Raw genomic sequence first — 14616 nt, 5'->3', positions numbered from 1 at the left:
GGCGGGGGGGCAAGGTGGCAGAGCGGGGGAATATTTATCCGCGGATGAATGACAAGGACACTTGCTCCTCTGTCAGGAGGGACGGGTTGTTAATGGACATAAGGGACGCACGTAACAGGCACACGCGGGCGCTCACTCTCCAAGGCGCACTGATTCATTCTGACACGCACAAAAGAAAAAAAAACAAAAAAACAAAACAGAGTCGTGGACACACGAGGAAGTCATATTACCCCAAATCTAGCCCATGGTTTTAAGAAGTCCGCGACATGCTGTCATTCTCAGGATCCAAGCGGAACAACCACCTTCATCACGACGGAAGGCGCACTGAGATGCTGGAATATCGCCTCTCTGTCACCGAGGCGCTCACGAACACACACGCGCCGAGGAAACACTGCCGGCTCCACAAAAGCGACGTTTTGTTTTTAAAAAAAAAAAAAGAAAAAAAAAGAAAGAAACCTGAAGCCGGAATTAACTTGTTCAGGTGTTCACAATCTGACGCCTGAAATCTTGTGATTCATCAGCAGCAGCTGCGATGAATTCCCACTTCTGCCGACTTTGAATGACATTGTGTCCAGACGGGAATCCGGCGGCGTCCTTTCTCTCCTCAGCATGGAAGACAGATCCGAGGAGGAGCGCAGCTTCAGCCGCGCGCACAGTGTTCGGAGACACTCACGAGAATCTCTGGAAAGAAATGAAATAATTGAAGCTGAACAACTTGTTGAGCGTTCAAGGTTGTCGGGTCCGCGCGCGGACTGAACGAAAGTCCGCTCGGAAGCTGAACGCACTTCTACCACCGACTCACGCACGCACAGTTCGGTGCAGGCACGTCCACAGAGGCGCGCGGCGCATGCAAATGCAATATTAAATAAATAAATGTGCATATAGAGGTCTGGATCTAATCGGCCTGTTGCCATGGCATCCGCATCCCCATCATCCGTCCCCCAAGGCCGCGTGCCCGGCCGGCGGAAGACGCACGCATCCCTCGCAGGTACAGGTCGCGCGTCATCCGTTCTCACCAATACAGCGAGGGAGCGCGTGACGGAGAGCGCGGTGATGAAACCCGTTTTGAATTGGGAAGAAATCCTGCTCTGTGTGTAAAGCTCCAGAGTTTCTGAAGGAAACAATGAAACGACACGGAATCCACTTTACAGTGAGATAGAATGTAACTTTTGTTTCAAGGAAATAATGAAGGATTTTTATTTTTTTTACCGTGACAGCCAGGTTTGCACAGTCTACTGTATAATACTGTGCAATTTGTCTTACGCTATCCATCATGAAATACCAGTGAAGCATCTGATTGGCTCCAAATGAATTTTTGCAGCAGAGGGAAACATTCCAAACACACAGGCAGTGTTAATTAAAAACTATCTGCAGTGTGAATAAGAACAGGGGGTCCTGGAGGTGACGGTGTGTGAGCCCCACAGAGCCCTGATCTTAATATAATCAAGCCTGTCTGCGTTTACATGATGAGACAGAAGGGATCTTAACCAGACTATTTCCACAGATGATCTGTGCTCAGTATTTCAAGAGCTTTTTAAAACAACCCCTATGCAAGTTCTTAAAAGAAACACACACACTGAGAAAAAAACGAATATTATTTTGAAGTCAGTCAACCACACAAAAATCAGATTTCTCCATTAAAAATCATTTTGTTCACTTTGAAATTTTCATCAAGTGATTGAAAGAACAGTTTGAAAGAACTCATACAGTTTCCATTATCAACTTTAAATTTTTGCAGTGCTATAACAATTGATTTTAGGAAGGCCGCAGTAGTAGGAGCTTTATTTTGAGAATTTAAAAAAACAAAAGTAAACAAAGATTAAAAAAAGAAAGAAAGATCAACCAAATTCACAAATAATACAGAAGAGACAACACAAAGTGACAGTGGCACGGAAGTGGAGCTGTAGATACTCGATACTGATGGGATACATACCAGAGGTTTGCCGCTCAGAGAGGAGTTTGCATGTGCTCCTCGTGCCTGATTGGGTTTTTTTCTAGGTTCTGCAGAATCCCGCTTGTTAATGTGATGACTTCAGACTGACCATTTCTGTTAATGAAGGTATGAGTGTCTCACTGTGAAAGCTCAGTGATGGACTGGTGAACGATCGCTGTCCTTCTGCAGAAGGTCAGCCGGGAGAATAAAAGCTCCTTTTAGCTCATTATGAAGCAGGTACAGACAGATGGAGGCTGGAGCGATGGAAGCAATTTCACTTGCATTGCTGTACTGCTCATTTTGCAATATTTAATTGTACATTTCTTTCTAGTTCTGCTCAACTTATTTTTTAAGGTATTGCTACTTTTATTCGGGGAAAAGCCGCTGGAGGCTTCTGGAAAACAGACTGAAAGATAAAACGCTCTGAGTGCTTTAAACTACATCTGAAAGATAAATTGTTATTAATTTACCCACAAATATATTTACAGTGTCTCTGTCTCGGTAAAAGTGGCAATTAGTGGCAGGAAGAGACGGCAATAAGCTGCAGGAGGCAGATTCAAGGCACATTATTGGAAAGGAGGAGGAGGAAGCCCGTGGAAGAAAGGCAAAGAAGTTACATAAAAGATGGACAGACACGAGAAAGCCCCATGCAGGGACAGATATAATTACTTTACGGGAGAACAGTATGAAGATGTGGGCATCTGGGTCATCTCAGTGGACAAAGGAGGGGATAGTCGAACGCCGTAATCTCTGGATCTCTCGGCGCAGCTCATAATAGCCGAAAAATTAGAGATAAGGTCAGAATTACTGAGAGGAATGAAAACCTTATCTATAAACTGGACAATGAACCCATATGCTTCAACAGTGGAAACTAAAGACACAACACTCACTCTCAGTATCAGGTGAGAGAATAAAAAGGACGAACGGCTCAATTACTAAAACATGAGTCCAAAGAACAATAGGAGAGCCAGGTGCTGAGGTTGAATCATTCAATCAGTTTATTTCAAGGGAGTCGTTGCTTTTATAAACAGAAATTCAACATTTACGATGCCAGTTCAAGAGGTAAATGCCTCTTTACACCACCCACCAGTTTGGATAACAGTGCTGTCGCTGCTTTTGTCTGAGACAGAGCCTGTTATTTAAATTTCAGAGGTGGTTTCAAAACACATTTCAGAGTGGCAGTGAGAGCGGGAGTGGAGTTACGGGACGTTCACTGCCCTCATGATGTTGGTGTGATTGGACCCGGGGATCCAGCCTGTCACCACGATCACCATGTCACCGGACTTGAAGAATCCTCTCGCCTTCCCTGCGGGTGGTGGTGACGGAGAGAACGGACTACATGAGCAACACAAGCTGCTATCGCGCCGGCGGGCGCACCGAGGCGCGCGTGCCAGCATACTGACCGATGTCCATGCCGTAGTTGACCCTTCTGTCCACGTCATCGGCCCAGACGGGAGCAGGCAGAGGGTGGAAGAGAACGGGAAACACGCCTCTCAGCAGCTGTGACTGACGGGCCACCTGAGGATAAGGAGGGAGTGTAGCTGTTACTAATTATATGTGAACAAATACCTTGATTTACCACACATTTTGAATTCATGTAATGTTCAGGCTCATACAGTTGTTTTCTTCTTGTTCTGAAATATTTGTCATAACATGTAATCTGATTTGCATCTAAGTCACAAGTGACTATATTTGTTATGTTTTTCATTGGTTTTGATGTTTTAATTTTTCTATTTTCCCCTCATGACTCCATGAAATCTCTATATATGTAAAGTACAAACAACTGAATTAGTTACACTCCCATATTAAACCATCAACAACTGGAGAGAGTAAAGGAACATTTTAATTTCAGTATATTCAAACTTTACTGAGTACTTAACTTATTTCAGTTTAAGCCTATTTTAACGCGACTGTGTTTCTGTCAAGTTGAAGTGAGGGTGTTATTTTTCTATCAAAGCTTTGTCTCTGTGTTTGAAAGTGCTTTGTGAAAAAAAGTGGATACTTTATACTAATTACAGTTGCAAAAGTCATCTACTGACCCTAACACCACAATTATAATAATCCACATCTTTAGTAGCCAAAACCATTAAATATTCATAATGCTGGTGGAGGAAGAAACTCCACAGCACTCAAATCTGTCAGTCCATTTCATAAAGTGACTCTCTCATATATCTAATATGGAGGATGATCACATTTTGTCTCGGAACTCCTAAATAATTGTCTTGCTTTTTCTCTCAGACAATCAACTCCTGTGATTGTAATAGTCTGTAGAAAATAGTTATTATTTTCCAATCACAGGTAGCTTTTAGCTGGGAAAAGAGGCTAAAACTAAAGTGTATCACACAAATATTCTTTCATTTTCTTCAAAATACACAGATTATGCACATAAAAAAGTTATGGATTCAGTGCCAAATAAACTACCTTGTCTGTCGCTGACAAATACATTCAATAAACACAACATTTTCTGAGTATGTTCAACCATCCATCCGTCTGACGTTGATGCAGCTTTATCAAACTGAGGGTCACGGCGGCCTGGAGCCCATCCCAGCTGTATGGGTGAAGGCAGGGTCACCGGTCCACCACAGGGCACACACACACACACACACACACACACACACACACAGATAAACCGTCACACACACACCCACACCTAAGGTCAGCTGAAAGCATCCAGCCGACCTCACGCCATCGGACTGTGGAGGGAAACTGGAGGACCGGAAGAAAATCCATTCATGCATTCTTATTATAAGATGAGAACCGACCAATAAAGCACCAAGCAGCCTGCCGACCATTTTTATATCATCAATAGTTCACTTACATTAATTTAGATTCACTCCATCTACAGGTTGAAATGGAGAAAAAATACATCTATACACCCCAGTGGGGTATTTTCTTGAATATTTCAACTGGCGGTGAGACTCATGATTGTGCTCACACTCAAGAGCTCACTGGAGGTTTCCAAAGCTTTCAGAATAAGAGCTGGAGGCAGAGCTCTCTCTTTACAGTTCAGGGGGGCTGACACAATCTGTAGCTTCAAAATTCAATTTATTTACTGTCCTACTTTCCCTTTAAATCCATCTGGTCATTAAAATTGACACTCTGTTGTTCTATTCCATTCATTACAACGTGCACCAGAGTCAGTCAATGCAGCGCCCGCTGGCACCAGGGACCCCCAGAGGCCTGAAAGTAACCCACAGGGCGTGTTCCAAGAACAGTGGTCAACACAAACAACAGGATCTACCCCTCTGATTATACAGGAAGTTTGTTATACAGATGAATTCAAATTGTAATACTTTCAAAAAGTGGATAAAGGTGATTTGAAAATGACAGCATGGCTCTTTTACCCGCCAAGACAGGGACAGTCTGATTTTCAGTTTCACAATGAATCAAAGACAAACCAATGACGAACACCAATTAAGCATCTGGAAGAGAAACTCCTATTCTAGCTGAAGTTTTTTTGAAATCATTTTACCCAGGTTTTTGTGCTTGGCTCTCCAAGAAATATAAATCTCCCTCAGCCTTGCTTCATGCCATGAATAATGCTGCGATCTGAGGGATGCTGATCCTCCAACCTGAAAACGAGGCGGGTGCTGGGATGAAAGTGGAGCATCCAGATGTGCTTCTCTGAGCCTCATTCTGACCTCTGACCTCCATCCGGACTCTGCAGGTTACTTGATAAGCTTCTGAATGCATTAACTCTGCACTGCTTTAAATTTAAAGGTAATGATTCACAATGACAACCGTCTTGAAAATGCGACTCTGAAACTCTTTCAGACCGAATCACTGCCGATAAATCTGCCACAAAGGGAACATACAGTCTGGAATAAATGCATGGGTATTTATTATCCTGTGATAATATGCTCACTGTTAATAAAAGCCGACATAAATACTGATGTATCACACATTATTCAGTTCTGAAAAGAGTGACTCAGAGCAGTTATGTCACATTTAAAGCTGAGAAGAAAAAAAAAAAGAAGCTCCACTGCTCAGCACAAAGAAACTTAGAAGAAGAGTCCAGACTTTACCTGAGGGTTTCTAGTGACGGCAATGATAGGACAGCGGGGGCGGTACCTGGACAGGAGGTGTGCCGACCTGAAGAAGAGGCGCAGAGAGACGAATAAGAGAACAAAAACACTGACCATCGTTGGTATAATAGAAAACCTCACATGGATGGACGGCATAGCAGCAGAAAATCCAATCCTGCAACCTCAGCCCTCATGGAACGGTTCCTTTTGCTTTTATATCCCTCATCCTTCAAATCTGATGCCTTTTCAAAAAAAATCTGAAGCGTTTGTGGCTGAGTCTGTCCCAATAACAGCCCTTTCTTAAGGTGACTCATCCGTTCCCTCTTGTTGTCTCGAGCCTAAACCCAGAGCACCTACGCAGCTGCTTTGTCCGTGTCACGGAAGATGTTAACTCCAGTCCAGCTGCACAGAAACCTTTCCACTCATTATTTTCTATATATAGAGGGCTGTGCAAAGGTTTCAGGCATTCACTGGGGAGAAAATATAGTGGCAAAGTAAAAAGGCTGTTCTGAAGCCAAACCAAACACTGACTTAATTCTTTTTTTAATCTTACGTTCATTGTGTTTAGCAAAGAGGGAGAAAGAGAAACTGTGTTCATTCAGCTCATTCAGTTCATTCAGTACATGAATGGGCTTGGCAGTTTTTATGATTTTGTATGTTCTCCCTGTACATGTGTGGGTTTTCTCTGTTAATTCAGTTACCCCAGTCCAGCGCAACGCCAAGAGGGTTTATCCAGTATAAAAGCCTTTACAGACCTGATAGATGTTTCTCTAACTTTTGACTTTGTTATGAATTTATTCACACAGAATGTAAAAGAAAAAAAAAAAAACGTCTTTACCTTCCTTTAGAGGTGAGGACTATGATGGCCCCAGCGCAGCATTTGAAGGACGACTCCACGGCTCCGATGGCCGTGACCTCTGTGGGGTCAGAGGACAGGGGGGTGAGGCGGCGCAACTCTTCAAAGAGCTGCTGGTGGAAAATGGCTGCCTCCGCCTCTCTGCAGATCTGAGAGAGAGAGAGAGAGAGAGAGAGAGAGACAACGGGCACATGGAGGGACAGAGTTATCATGGGGCTGGAAGTCAGATGTTAAAGACTGGACACTGTGCACACTGACATACACACACACACACACACCGAGTGCATCATGGCCACAGCCTCCACAGGGAACAGTCCCTTGGCGGTCTCTCCAGATAACATTACACAGTCGGCTCCGTCCAGCACTGCGTTGGCGACGTCACTGCTCTCCGCTCTGGTTGGCCGTGCGTAGGCCACCATGCTTTCAAGCATCTACAACCACACAAAAATACACACATAATACATCAGTCTGTTCAGCCACAGCCGAAACGTCTCTGCGAGAGACCATAAGAGCGTCTGATCAATGGATCCATCAAATACAAGCCAGTTTCAATCTATGGGGGTCAATTTTTGTCCACACTGACAAAGTGATGAGAAGGCTTTCGAGTCTTCAGGGAGGAGGAGGTAATGGCTGTGTGGCTGCACAGGAGTGATGAGAGATCGTTTAAACCGAGCCGGGTCAGCCTGACTCTGTGAGACGATTATTGGCATGTTGGGGACTCGGCGTTATGACTCAACGGGCTCGGCAGACGGTTGGAAATCGAGAGGGCTGGCGGCGCTGCCTCGCGGGCTGCCGTTCGCGGAAGTTAAAAAGTGGCGGCGGCTAATGCTGCCTGGTGTGTGGGTGTTGTTTGTGGGCTCGGGTCTCGCGAAAGGAAAACCTGCTATAACGCTGTCACTCCGAGTCAAGAGCTGCAGCATAAACAAAATACAGCACAGTGACTCAACATGGCTGCGGGAGAGAGAGTGAGCGTGCGAGTGCGCGTGTGTGTGTGTGTGTGTGTGTGTGTGTGTGTGTGTGTGTGTGTGTGTGTGTGTGTGTGTAAAACTGTGTAACCGGAGAAGGGTGTTAAAGACCTGAATGTGTGAGTTCCTGAAAAAAAAAATTAATGTGACAGGTGAGTGTGCAGATTCTATGAGTACATTACGCAGTGTGAGATTAGAGTGAGCCTGTTTGGGCGTCCTGATGAAGCTTCCATTCGACCTGCTTGACATGTGATCAGAGCAGCCCGAGCCTAAATCTGCATATTTTTTTCGAGCGCTCCCTCCCCTTGTGGGGAGCGTGTGCGTGTGCAGTCATCCCTGACCTGTGTGGCACAGATGACGGGCTTTCCGGCGGAATTGCAGCGCCCAATCATCATCTTCTGAGCGATGAAGACTTTCTCTGCAGGAATCTCAATCCCCAGGTCGCCTCTGGCAACCATCACGCCGTCACTCTCAGCCAGGATCTGCTCAAAGCTGACAGACAGATTAGGGGGATGAGGAGGCAAAGGATGGAGTGTTTGGATGGAAAAAGACAGAAACGGAAGCGAGCACAAAAGACCAACGAGGAAGCAGAGGGGACAAAGAAATGAGGGCGCTGTTCGTTTCCATATATTATCCAGGGACACATTAAAACGTACGTCCCCGTCTCTAAACAGGATTCCTCAAATGGCTTTCAGATCTTGAAATCACCAAGGAGGGCTTTGCATTGTGATCTTAATTGTCTGGATGAAACCCAAGTTGATTTGTCAGGAGAGGGAGAATTTAACAAAAGAAACAGCTGGGAGGGAGGAAAACACTCGCTCTGTACATGAAAACCAATGTGACACGTAATGTGACATAATAGAAAATGTTAAAAATCGCAACATAACTTTCTGTAAAATATAAAGTCTTGTTCCAATAAAACGGCTTGTCAGACTTTTTCAGCAGCGAGAGGAGGGAGCCTGGCACCAGTAATGAAGGTAACGGAGGGGGGACACAAATAATGTCAGATGCATTAAGTGGAGGCTATAACTCATGGAGACAGGCAGAGAGATGGCTTATCATACATGTGTAGAAGCCAGAGCTGACATGTGTCCATCTCCCTCTGACAGCTGGCGGCACGCAGGACGGACAGATCACCAGGAGTGACGGATCTCTAGGAACCGTCAGAGCCTCGTTATGACAGGCTGACTGATGCCCGCAGCGTCGGTATCCCACAAAGAAAACGCAGAAACGGTTTAAACCGAGGAAAACGGAGCTCGACTCACTTCTGAACTCCTTGCCGGCTTTCCACCTTGCTGATGACTTTAATGTCTTGCCCCTGCGGCCCCAGGGCTCGTCGCACGTCCTTGACGTCCTCGGCCGAGCGGATGAAGCTGGCGAACACCATGTCGATGCCCTGCGCCACGCCGAACCGCAGGTCGGCCTCGTCCTGCGCGCTCACCGCCTGGAGGCCGATGAGATCGCAGCCGGGGAGGTTAACGCCTTTACGGCTGCACAGCACGCCGCCGGCCTCCACCACCGTCTCCACCCAGTCGCTGCCTGCAGACACCGGCAGAACGTTGGACGGGTAGATTAAAGGCTGGTAAAGAGAGGCTACTGAGAGTTACAGTGTCACGCAGTGCACGTTACCTATTTCTAAGACTTTGAGCGCAATCAGACCGTCGTCGATGAAGATCTTGGTGTGCTTCTCCAGGACTTTGGGCAGGTTTGGATAGTCCACCCAGATAATCTCCCCGTCTGTGTTGTCCCTGTCTTTCTCTGCCGTCACCACGCGCACAACGCTACCCTTCTTCAGCTCCACCTCTTCTTCCACTTTCTAAAAAGACACCATCACAAGTGAAAGATCCATCTTACTTTCAGTGGCCAAATGTATGTTAATGAAGACGTTATTAATGGAAACATCTCGAAATGTGGAGCATTCAAGTTCAATTCGACTGCCGAGTACAGCGTCTGACATAAAGACGGAGTGAAATTAATGCTCTCTGCCAGTCTCAAGAGTCAAATCGGATCTCTGTCAAGGTTGCGTTTATGGCGGGACTGTTTCATAGAACCGTATAGGATCGTAAAAGTTCATCTCACAGAGAGACGTCATCATTCACTGTTTCAAGGACAACTGTTTAAAATCAAAGAGTAGGACAAATATTAAAGGAAATGAGACATTTGGAACAAAAAACGTCTCCTGGTTTGTATCTGGATGACCTCTCAAAAACATGATGCCTTTAATGTTGTCAAATTTCAACCTGCATTCAACCCTGCTCACCTCCCAGTGTCTGGAAATAAAGCTGTCGGCTGGCTGACCAGATCCAAATGACTGCCGGTTATTCAATTGAAACCCAGCAGGTGTGCAGCCAGAAAGGTCTTTCGTAAAATTACTTTTAAAATGTGAAATCCAGGAAAATTATAGGTTTTTTGTTTGTTTGTTTTTGTTTCAGTCAATTTCTACAGAACATGTGACTGGAAATGAACTCTGAAATGAATTTCTACATCAAATCAAAGTTTTATGTTTGGAATTTCTAATTTTTGCCTTCTTAGTGGCAGAAAAATCCAGCAGTTTTAAAGGATGCCGTGGACATCGGAGAATCGTGCTCGGACCATTCGGAATTTGTGCAACCGCCTATTTTTAATACAGCTATTTAAGGTTAAATAAACACTTTCTCAGAATTCATTCAGCGAAGTTGAACACGTTATCAATTTAGGAAGCAGGTCAACCTTTTTTCTCCTTGTTACAAAACCTTTGAAAATCTGAATAAAGTTCGAAAGCATGCTGTTTGCGCTGAAGGCTATTTTTGGAGCAGACCCTGCGGGCAACTCACAAGGTCAGAGGTAGTCAATACAGACCCCGTGGGCAAGTGGTAGAGAGGAACATAATACAAAAAGAAAAAAACTGTAAAAAAAAAAAAAAAATCCCCACACGATTATGTAAAACCAATAACTTAAATTAAATTGCTTGAATGAGCTTAGGGAAGAGACACCGAGCACAAGTCAGTCCGTCATGCATCCCGTGTCCTGCAGAGCATTTTGTACGCTAATCAAGGCGTAAAGAGGTTTCCAGCAGCTCTGAGTTATTCTCTCAGCCGAGCAGACGACAGGCAGCAGCAGCGCAAAGAGCTGCGCGAGAAAACGACGGTGAAAGGGCGAAGGGGAGCACACATCCACATCTGCTGATCATCCAGGAAAGTTAACAACCTGTAACCAGTAATCTACCGCCGGAGGAGAGTTCCCCGTGTCTGTTACACCTGACTGCAGGTGACTGGTCGATTAGGCTTCGGGCTGTTTGATAGATGAAGCATAGCATGTTTACCCCTTTCACCAATCCGGTGCGGATCTCTGGACCCTTTGTATCCAAAGCGATGGCAACCGGTCGATAATACAGGGGGTCAGAGGTTATTGTCTCCACCGCCTCCCTGATGTTTTTGATGGTTTCGCCATGGTACTGAAAGACAGGGAATCAATACGCGGCCGAGTGAAAATTCAACCCAGAAGCAGTGCGGTCATGAGAGGCAGGGCGGCAAACCAGACGCACCTCATGCGAGCCGTGAGAGAAGTTAAGGCGAGCGATATTCATCCCGGCCTTCACCATCTCCTGGAGTTTGGGGATCGATCGGGACGCAGGACCTAAGAGAGACAAACAAAGCAAAACAAAACAAAAGAGATAAAGTCTCAAATTAAAATAGATATAGTTCCAGATATACAATATACATATTTTTACATATTCATTTATATCTGTAAGTACATTGAATTACAAAACATTTATTCTCACTGCTCTATTATACTTCAGTGTGTTTGTTTGGAAGAAGAGTATCAGAATTTGAATATTGTATTTTCTTTTAATCTTTTTGCTTTTTTCTGGGCAGGAGGAAGATGGAAAAAGCAACAAAGCTTGAGAGCCAATGACTAAAGCTTTCCAGCAGCACTGCAGGCCCCGCAGCGCCCGGGAGCTCGCAGTCCGACTGGGAGCCGGCGATGACAAAACAACAGTTGCCAGAAAAACACACTTGAGAGCTGAGCCGGCCTGTCTGCGCCCGGCCGCCACACTCACCGATGGTGCAGATTATGCTGGTGTTGCGTGCTGTGATTGGCTCCTGGTCGATGTCCAGCAGACACAGATGCTCCAGGAAGGTGTCAGCCATGCTGGCGTCAAGCTGCTGGTGCTGGATGAAGGAGTCCGGCAGCGCCATCACGTCTGAGTAGCGTCGCAGGCGAGCTGCGGCGACGAAGAGGTTACTGTCAGCGAGGGTGAAGCCACGGCACAGAACTCTGCTTGTCAAAAACAAACCGATTTAACACCTGAACAGATTCAAAAGGGGCCGATTTCAAGTGTTTGTTTGCTAAATGAAAGCATCTCAACGCAACAGCCTGAAGGTGCAGTCACACACACACATACACACACCGAACGCTGACCTGACATTAACGGCCACCCGGAGGGGTCACGCAGACTCGCACGCTGACATTCAGCTGCCACCCGAGCTGATAGCATGAAAATGATACACTGCACATTCACTCAAAACGGCAGCGCCGATAAAACGCAGGAAATTTAAAGGTTTCCACGCTGACATTTCAGGCAATTAAAAATAGACTCTGCGTGTATCAGCAGTGGTTTTAACCGAGAGCAGGCTGGATTTCAGGTGACGGAGTACGACAGGATGTCACATTCGGCTGAGTGAAATATTATTTTCCCCCGTGCGGCAGGAGGAACAAAAGCACATTGAGACATATTGCTTTTCCACCGGAGTCTGTCAGCGGAGATGTGCGCTGCTCAGAGCACGATGGAAAAAGAGGCGGGGAACGGTCAAAGAGGGGAAAGACCAACGAATACAAGGCATTGTTATTAATATTATCATCATTAATATTAGTAGGAGTTACTCCATTTAATTTGTTCTGTAAATAGTTTTTTTTTTTTTTTTTTTTTTTTTTTCTTTTCTGTAAATAATTTTGTGGTACTATTGTACTATTTTATTATTGCTGTTGTTTACAGAGACAATGTTCCAATGTTTGAATGTTCTCTTAAAAAACAAAAAAGGCAAATAACATGGATAATATACTTGCTGCTTTGTATTGTATTGCCGCTTAAAAAAGATAAATAAAAAAAAAAAAAAAAAAAAAAAAAAAAAAATATTAGTAGGAGTGACTGACAACATAACGCATTTAGCTTCTGCAATAGTTTAAATGTTTCTGCTCCAGCAGTTTTTCTTGCAGCCTTTCAGCTTTCCAGCCTGAATCCACCACTTTCAGCTGCTCTTTTGATGGACCAGTTTCCTGATCCTGTCTGTAATTTGGCAGCAGCCTCATTGCCATTCTTTTCATAAGAGTGACTGTGACAAAAAAAAAAAACACGCTAGCTCCCTTCTAATCATGACTTATTAAACCTTAAGGAAGAACTTTAAACATGCTGAAATACACCTCTTTGCCTTGGCCTTCAGCTAGGTCTTTCCTTGGCGCTCGAGTTTGAGATGTGTTTTAATTTGTTTGTGCTGTTTTGTCTTTTCACCGTTTTTTGTTTGTTTCTATTCTCTGCACTTGTGTGAAGCACTTTGGCACGGCTAAGCTGCTTGTAAATGTGCTATATAAATAAACTTTTACTTACTTACTTACTTACTTACATGTATTTCAAGCTGTTTATTTGAAAATCTTGGTGAGCGTTAGAAGATCGTTGAGAATGTTTGTTTAGTTTTTCATGTCGAGCCTCGGTTTAGCTTCATATTAAGTCTGTTGTTTCATGCAGTTCCTTGTACCTTTTCCAGTTTCACTTGTCCTCTCCTGCATTATGTATAAATAATCTTTGTCACCCTGTGTGTTTTTTCACGTTTGTGGTCATTTTTGACCCTGTGAACTCCACTGGTTGTTTATATTTTTGGAACTCTGAGCAAAATAAAGAGGATTTAGTAAAATCCTACCGATTTTGAGTTGTGCATTGGAGACCACCAGTTCTTTATCTGAGGTCGCAACAAGGCTGTCTTGTAATATATACTGTCAGTCACTTTATTGTTAGAAAGTAAAAATGCAGTAGCTGCTTTCCCATAAGCCACGTATTGTTCAAATGCTACTAACTTTGCTGATTGCCTCCTTTTTGTTGGTCACCCAAAATATTCTTTTAAAATATTCTGCGTGTTACGTGTGTAACTGTCTGTCCGACCAACGAGTTACAGAGTAGACATGTGCCTCAAATCAATTTAATACACTCATTGTGCTTTCACCATTTTAATGTAAGTGGCCTGTCATTCTGGTAAAAAGTGCAGCAGAATAACCTGAGTTTCTTTGTTAATATTCATTTTGTCTATTCGGATGGTTTTTGTTGACTGAGTTGAGAAACCTCAAGACAGTCAGAATAAATTTACATTTTTAAGAGAGATGAGTTTATGAATCCATCAGATTTTTTTTTCTTTCCAAAGAACATTACAGGAAACATTAGCAAATGAAAATCCCTCCTTGGTCCTGGAGGACTTCGCCTCTCTTCTAAAGCAGCGGCGGTGCGGCGGGTCCACATCCCACCGACTCCACCAGCAGCTGGACAAACTGAAAGAGCGAACCAGGAAATGGAGACCCTGTCTTTCATGCAAAGCATTGTGGTAGATGACTGAGGGCTTTGAGCCGGTACAATGGCACCAATTTCAGAGGATGTCACACTCAGTCGAGCCTGCAATTTCTGCCAGCACGGGGCGGAGGCAGAGCGAAGACCTGGAGGACGAGAGGAGGAGGAGGGCCTGACAGGCAAGGTTGAGGCTCGAGACCGGCGGGAGTGAAGCGGCGAGGACAGAGGAGGGGACAGTGAATGCATCAGTGTGGCCAGACATGGAAACAAACTGCTTATAATCCAACAAAGAAACACTCCTCAATTAA

At 44.6% G+C, this 14616-nt stretch overlaps 1 protein-coding gene across 2 annotated transcripts; it reads right to left on the bottom strand.

The window, feature by feature from the left end:
• Positions 1–2918: 2918 nt before the first annotated feature.
• pklr (pyruvate kinase L/R) lies at positions 2919–11981 on the bottom strand. 2 transcript variants are annotated; one of them, XM_030103771.1, is made up of 11 exons: positions 11819–11981; positions 11303–11394; positions 11081–11212; positions 9409–9595; positions 9045–9318; positions 8121–8271; positions 7093–7245; positions 6797–6963; positions 5959–6025; positions 3337–3451; positions 2919–3239 (listed from the first exon to the last, which is right to left on the bottom strand). In XM_030103771.1, the coding sequence occupies exons 1-11, from the start codon at positions 11955–11957 to the stop codon at positions 3133–3135; spliced, it is 1584 nt and encodes a 527-aa protein (XP_029959631.1). In that variant the 5' UTR covers positions 11958–11981; the 3' UTR covers positions 2919–3132. The 2 variants fall into 2 exon arrangements, with proteins under 2 accessions (XP_029959631.1, XP_029959630.1); XM_030103770.1 differs by lacking the exons at positions 11081–11212; positions 11303–11394 and having other exon boundaries at positions 9409–9591; positions 11813–11977.
• Positions 11982–14616: the final 2635 nt, after the last annotated feature.

This window comes from Salarias fasciatus, chromosome 11 (genome assembly GCF_902148845.1).
Source record: "Salarias fasciatus chromosome 11, fSalaFa1.1, whole genome shotgun sequence".
Classification (NCBI taxonomy): domain Eukaryota; kingdom Metazoa; phylum Chordata; class Actinopteri; order Blenniiformes; family Blenniidae; genus Salarias; species Salarias fasciatus.
This window is presented reverse-complemented; position numbering and strand designations above follow the sequence as displayed.

Excerpts from the sequence above, each read along its gene's own strand:
- pklr (XM_030103771.1), bottom strand. The coding sequence starts at position 11,957 with ATGGCGCTGCCGGACTCCTTCATCCAGCACCAGCAGCTTGACGCCAGC. Across the intron at positions 9,319-9,408 it reads GCTCAAAGTCTTAGAAATAG|GCAGCGACTGGGTGGAGACG; the intron begins GTAACGTGCACT and ends CGGTGTCTGCAG. Across the intron at positions 7,246-8,120 it reads CCGTCATCTGTGCCACACAG|ATGCTTGAAAGCATGGTGGC; the intron begins GTCAGGGATGAC and ends GTGTGGTTGTAG.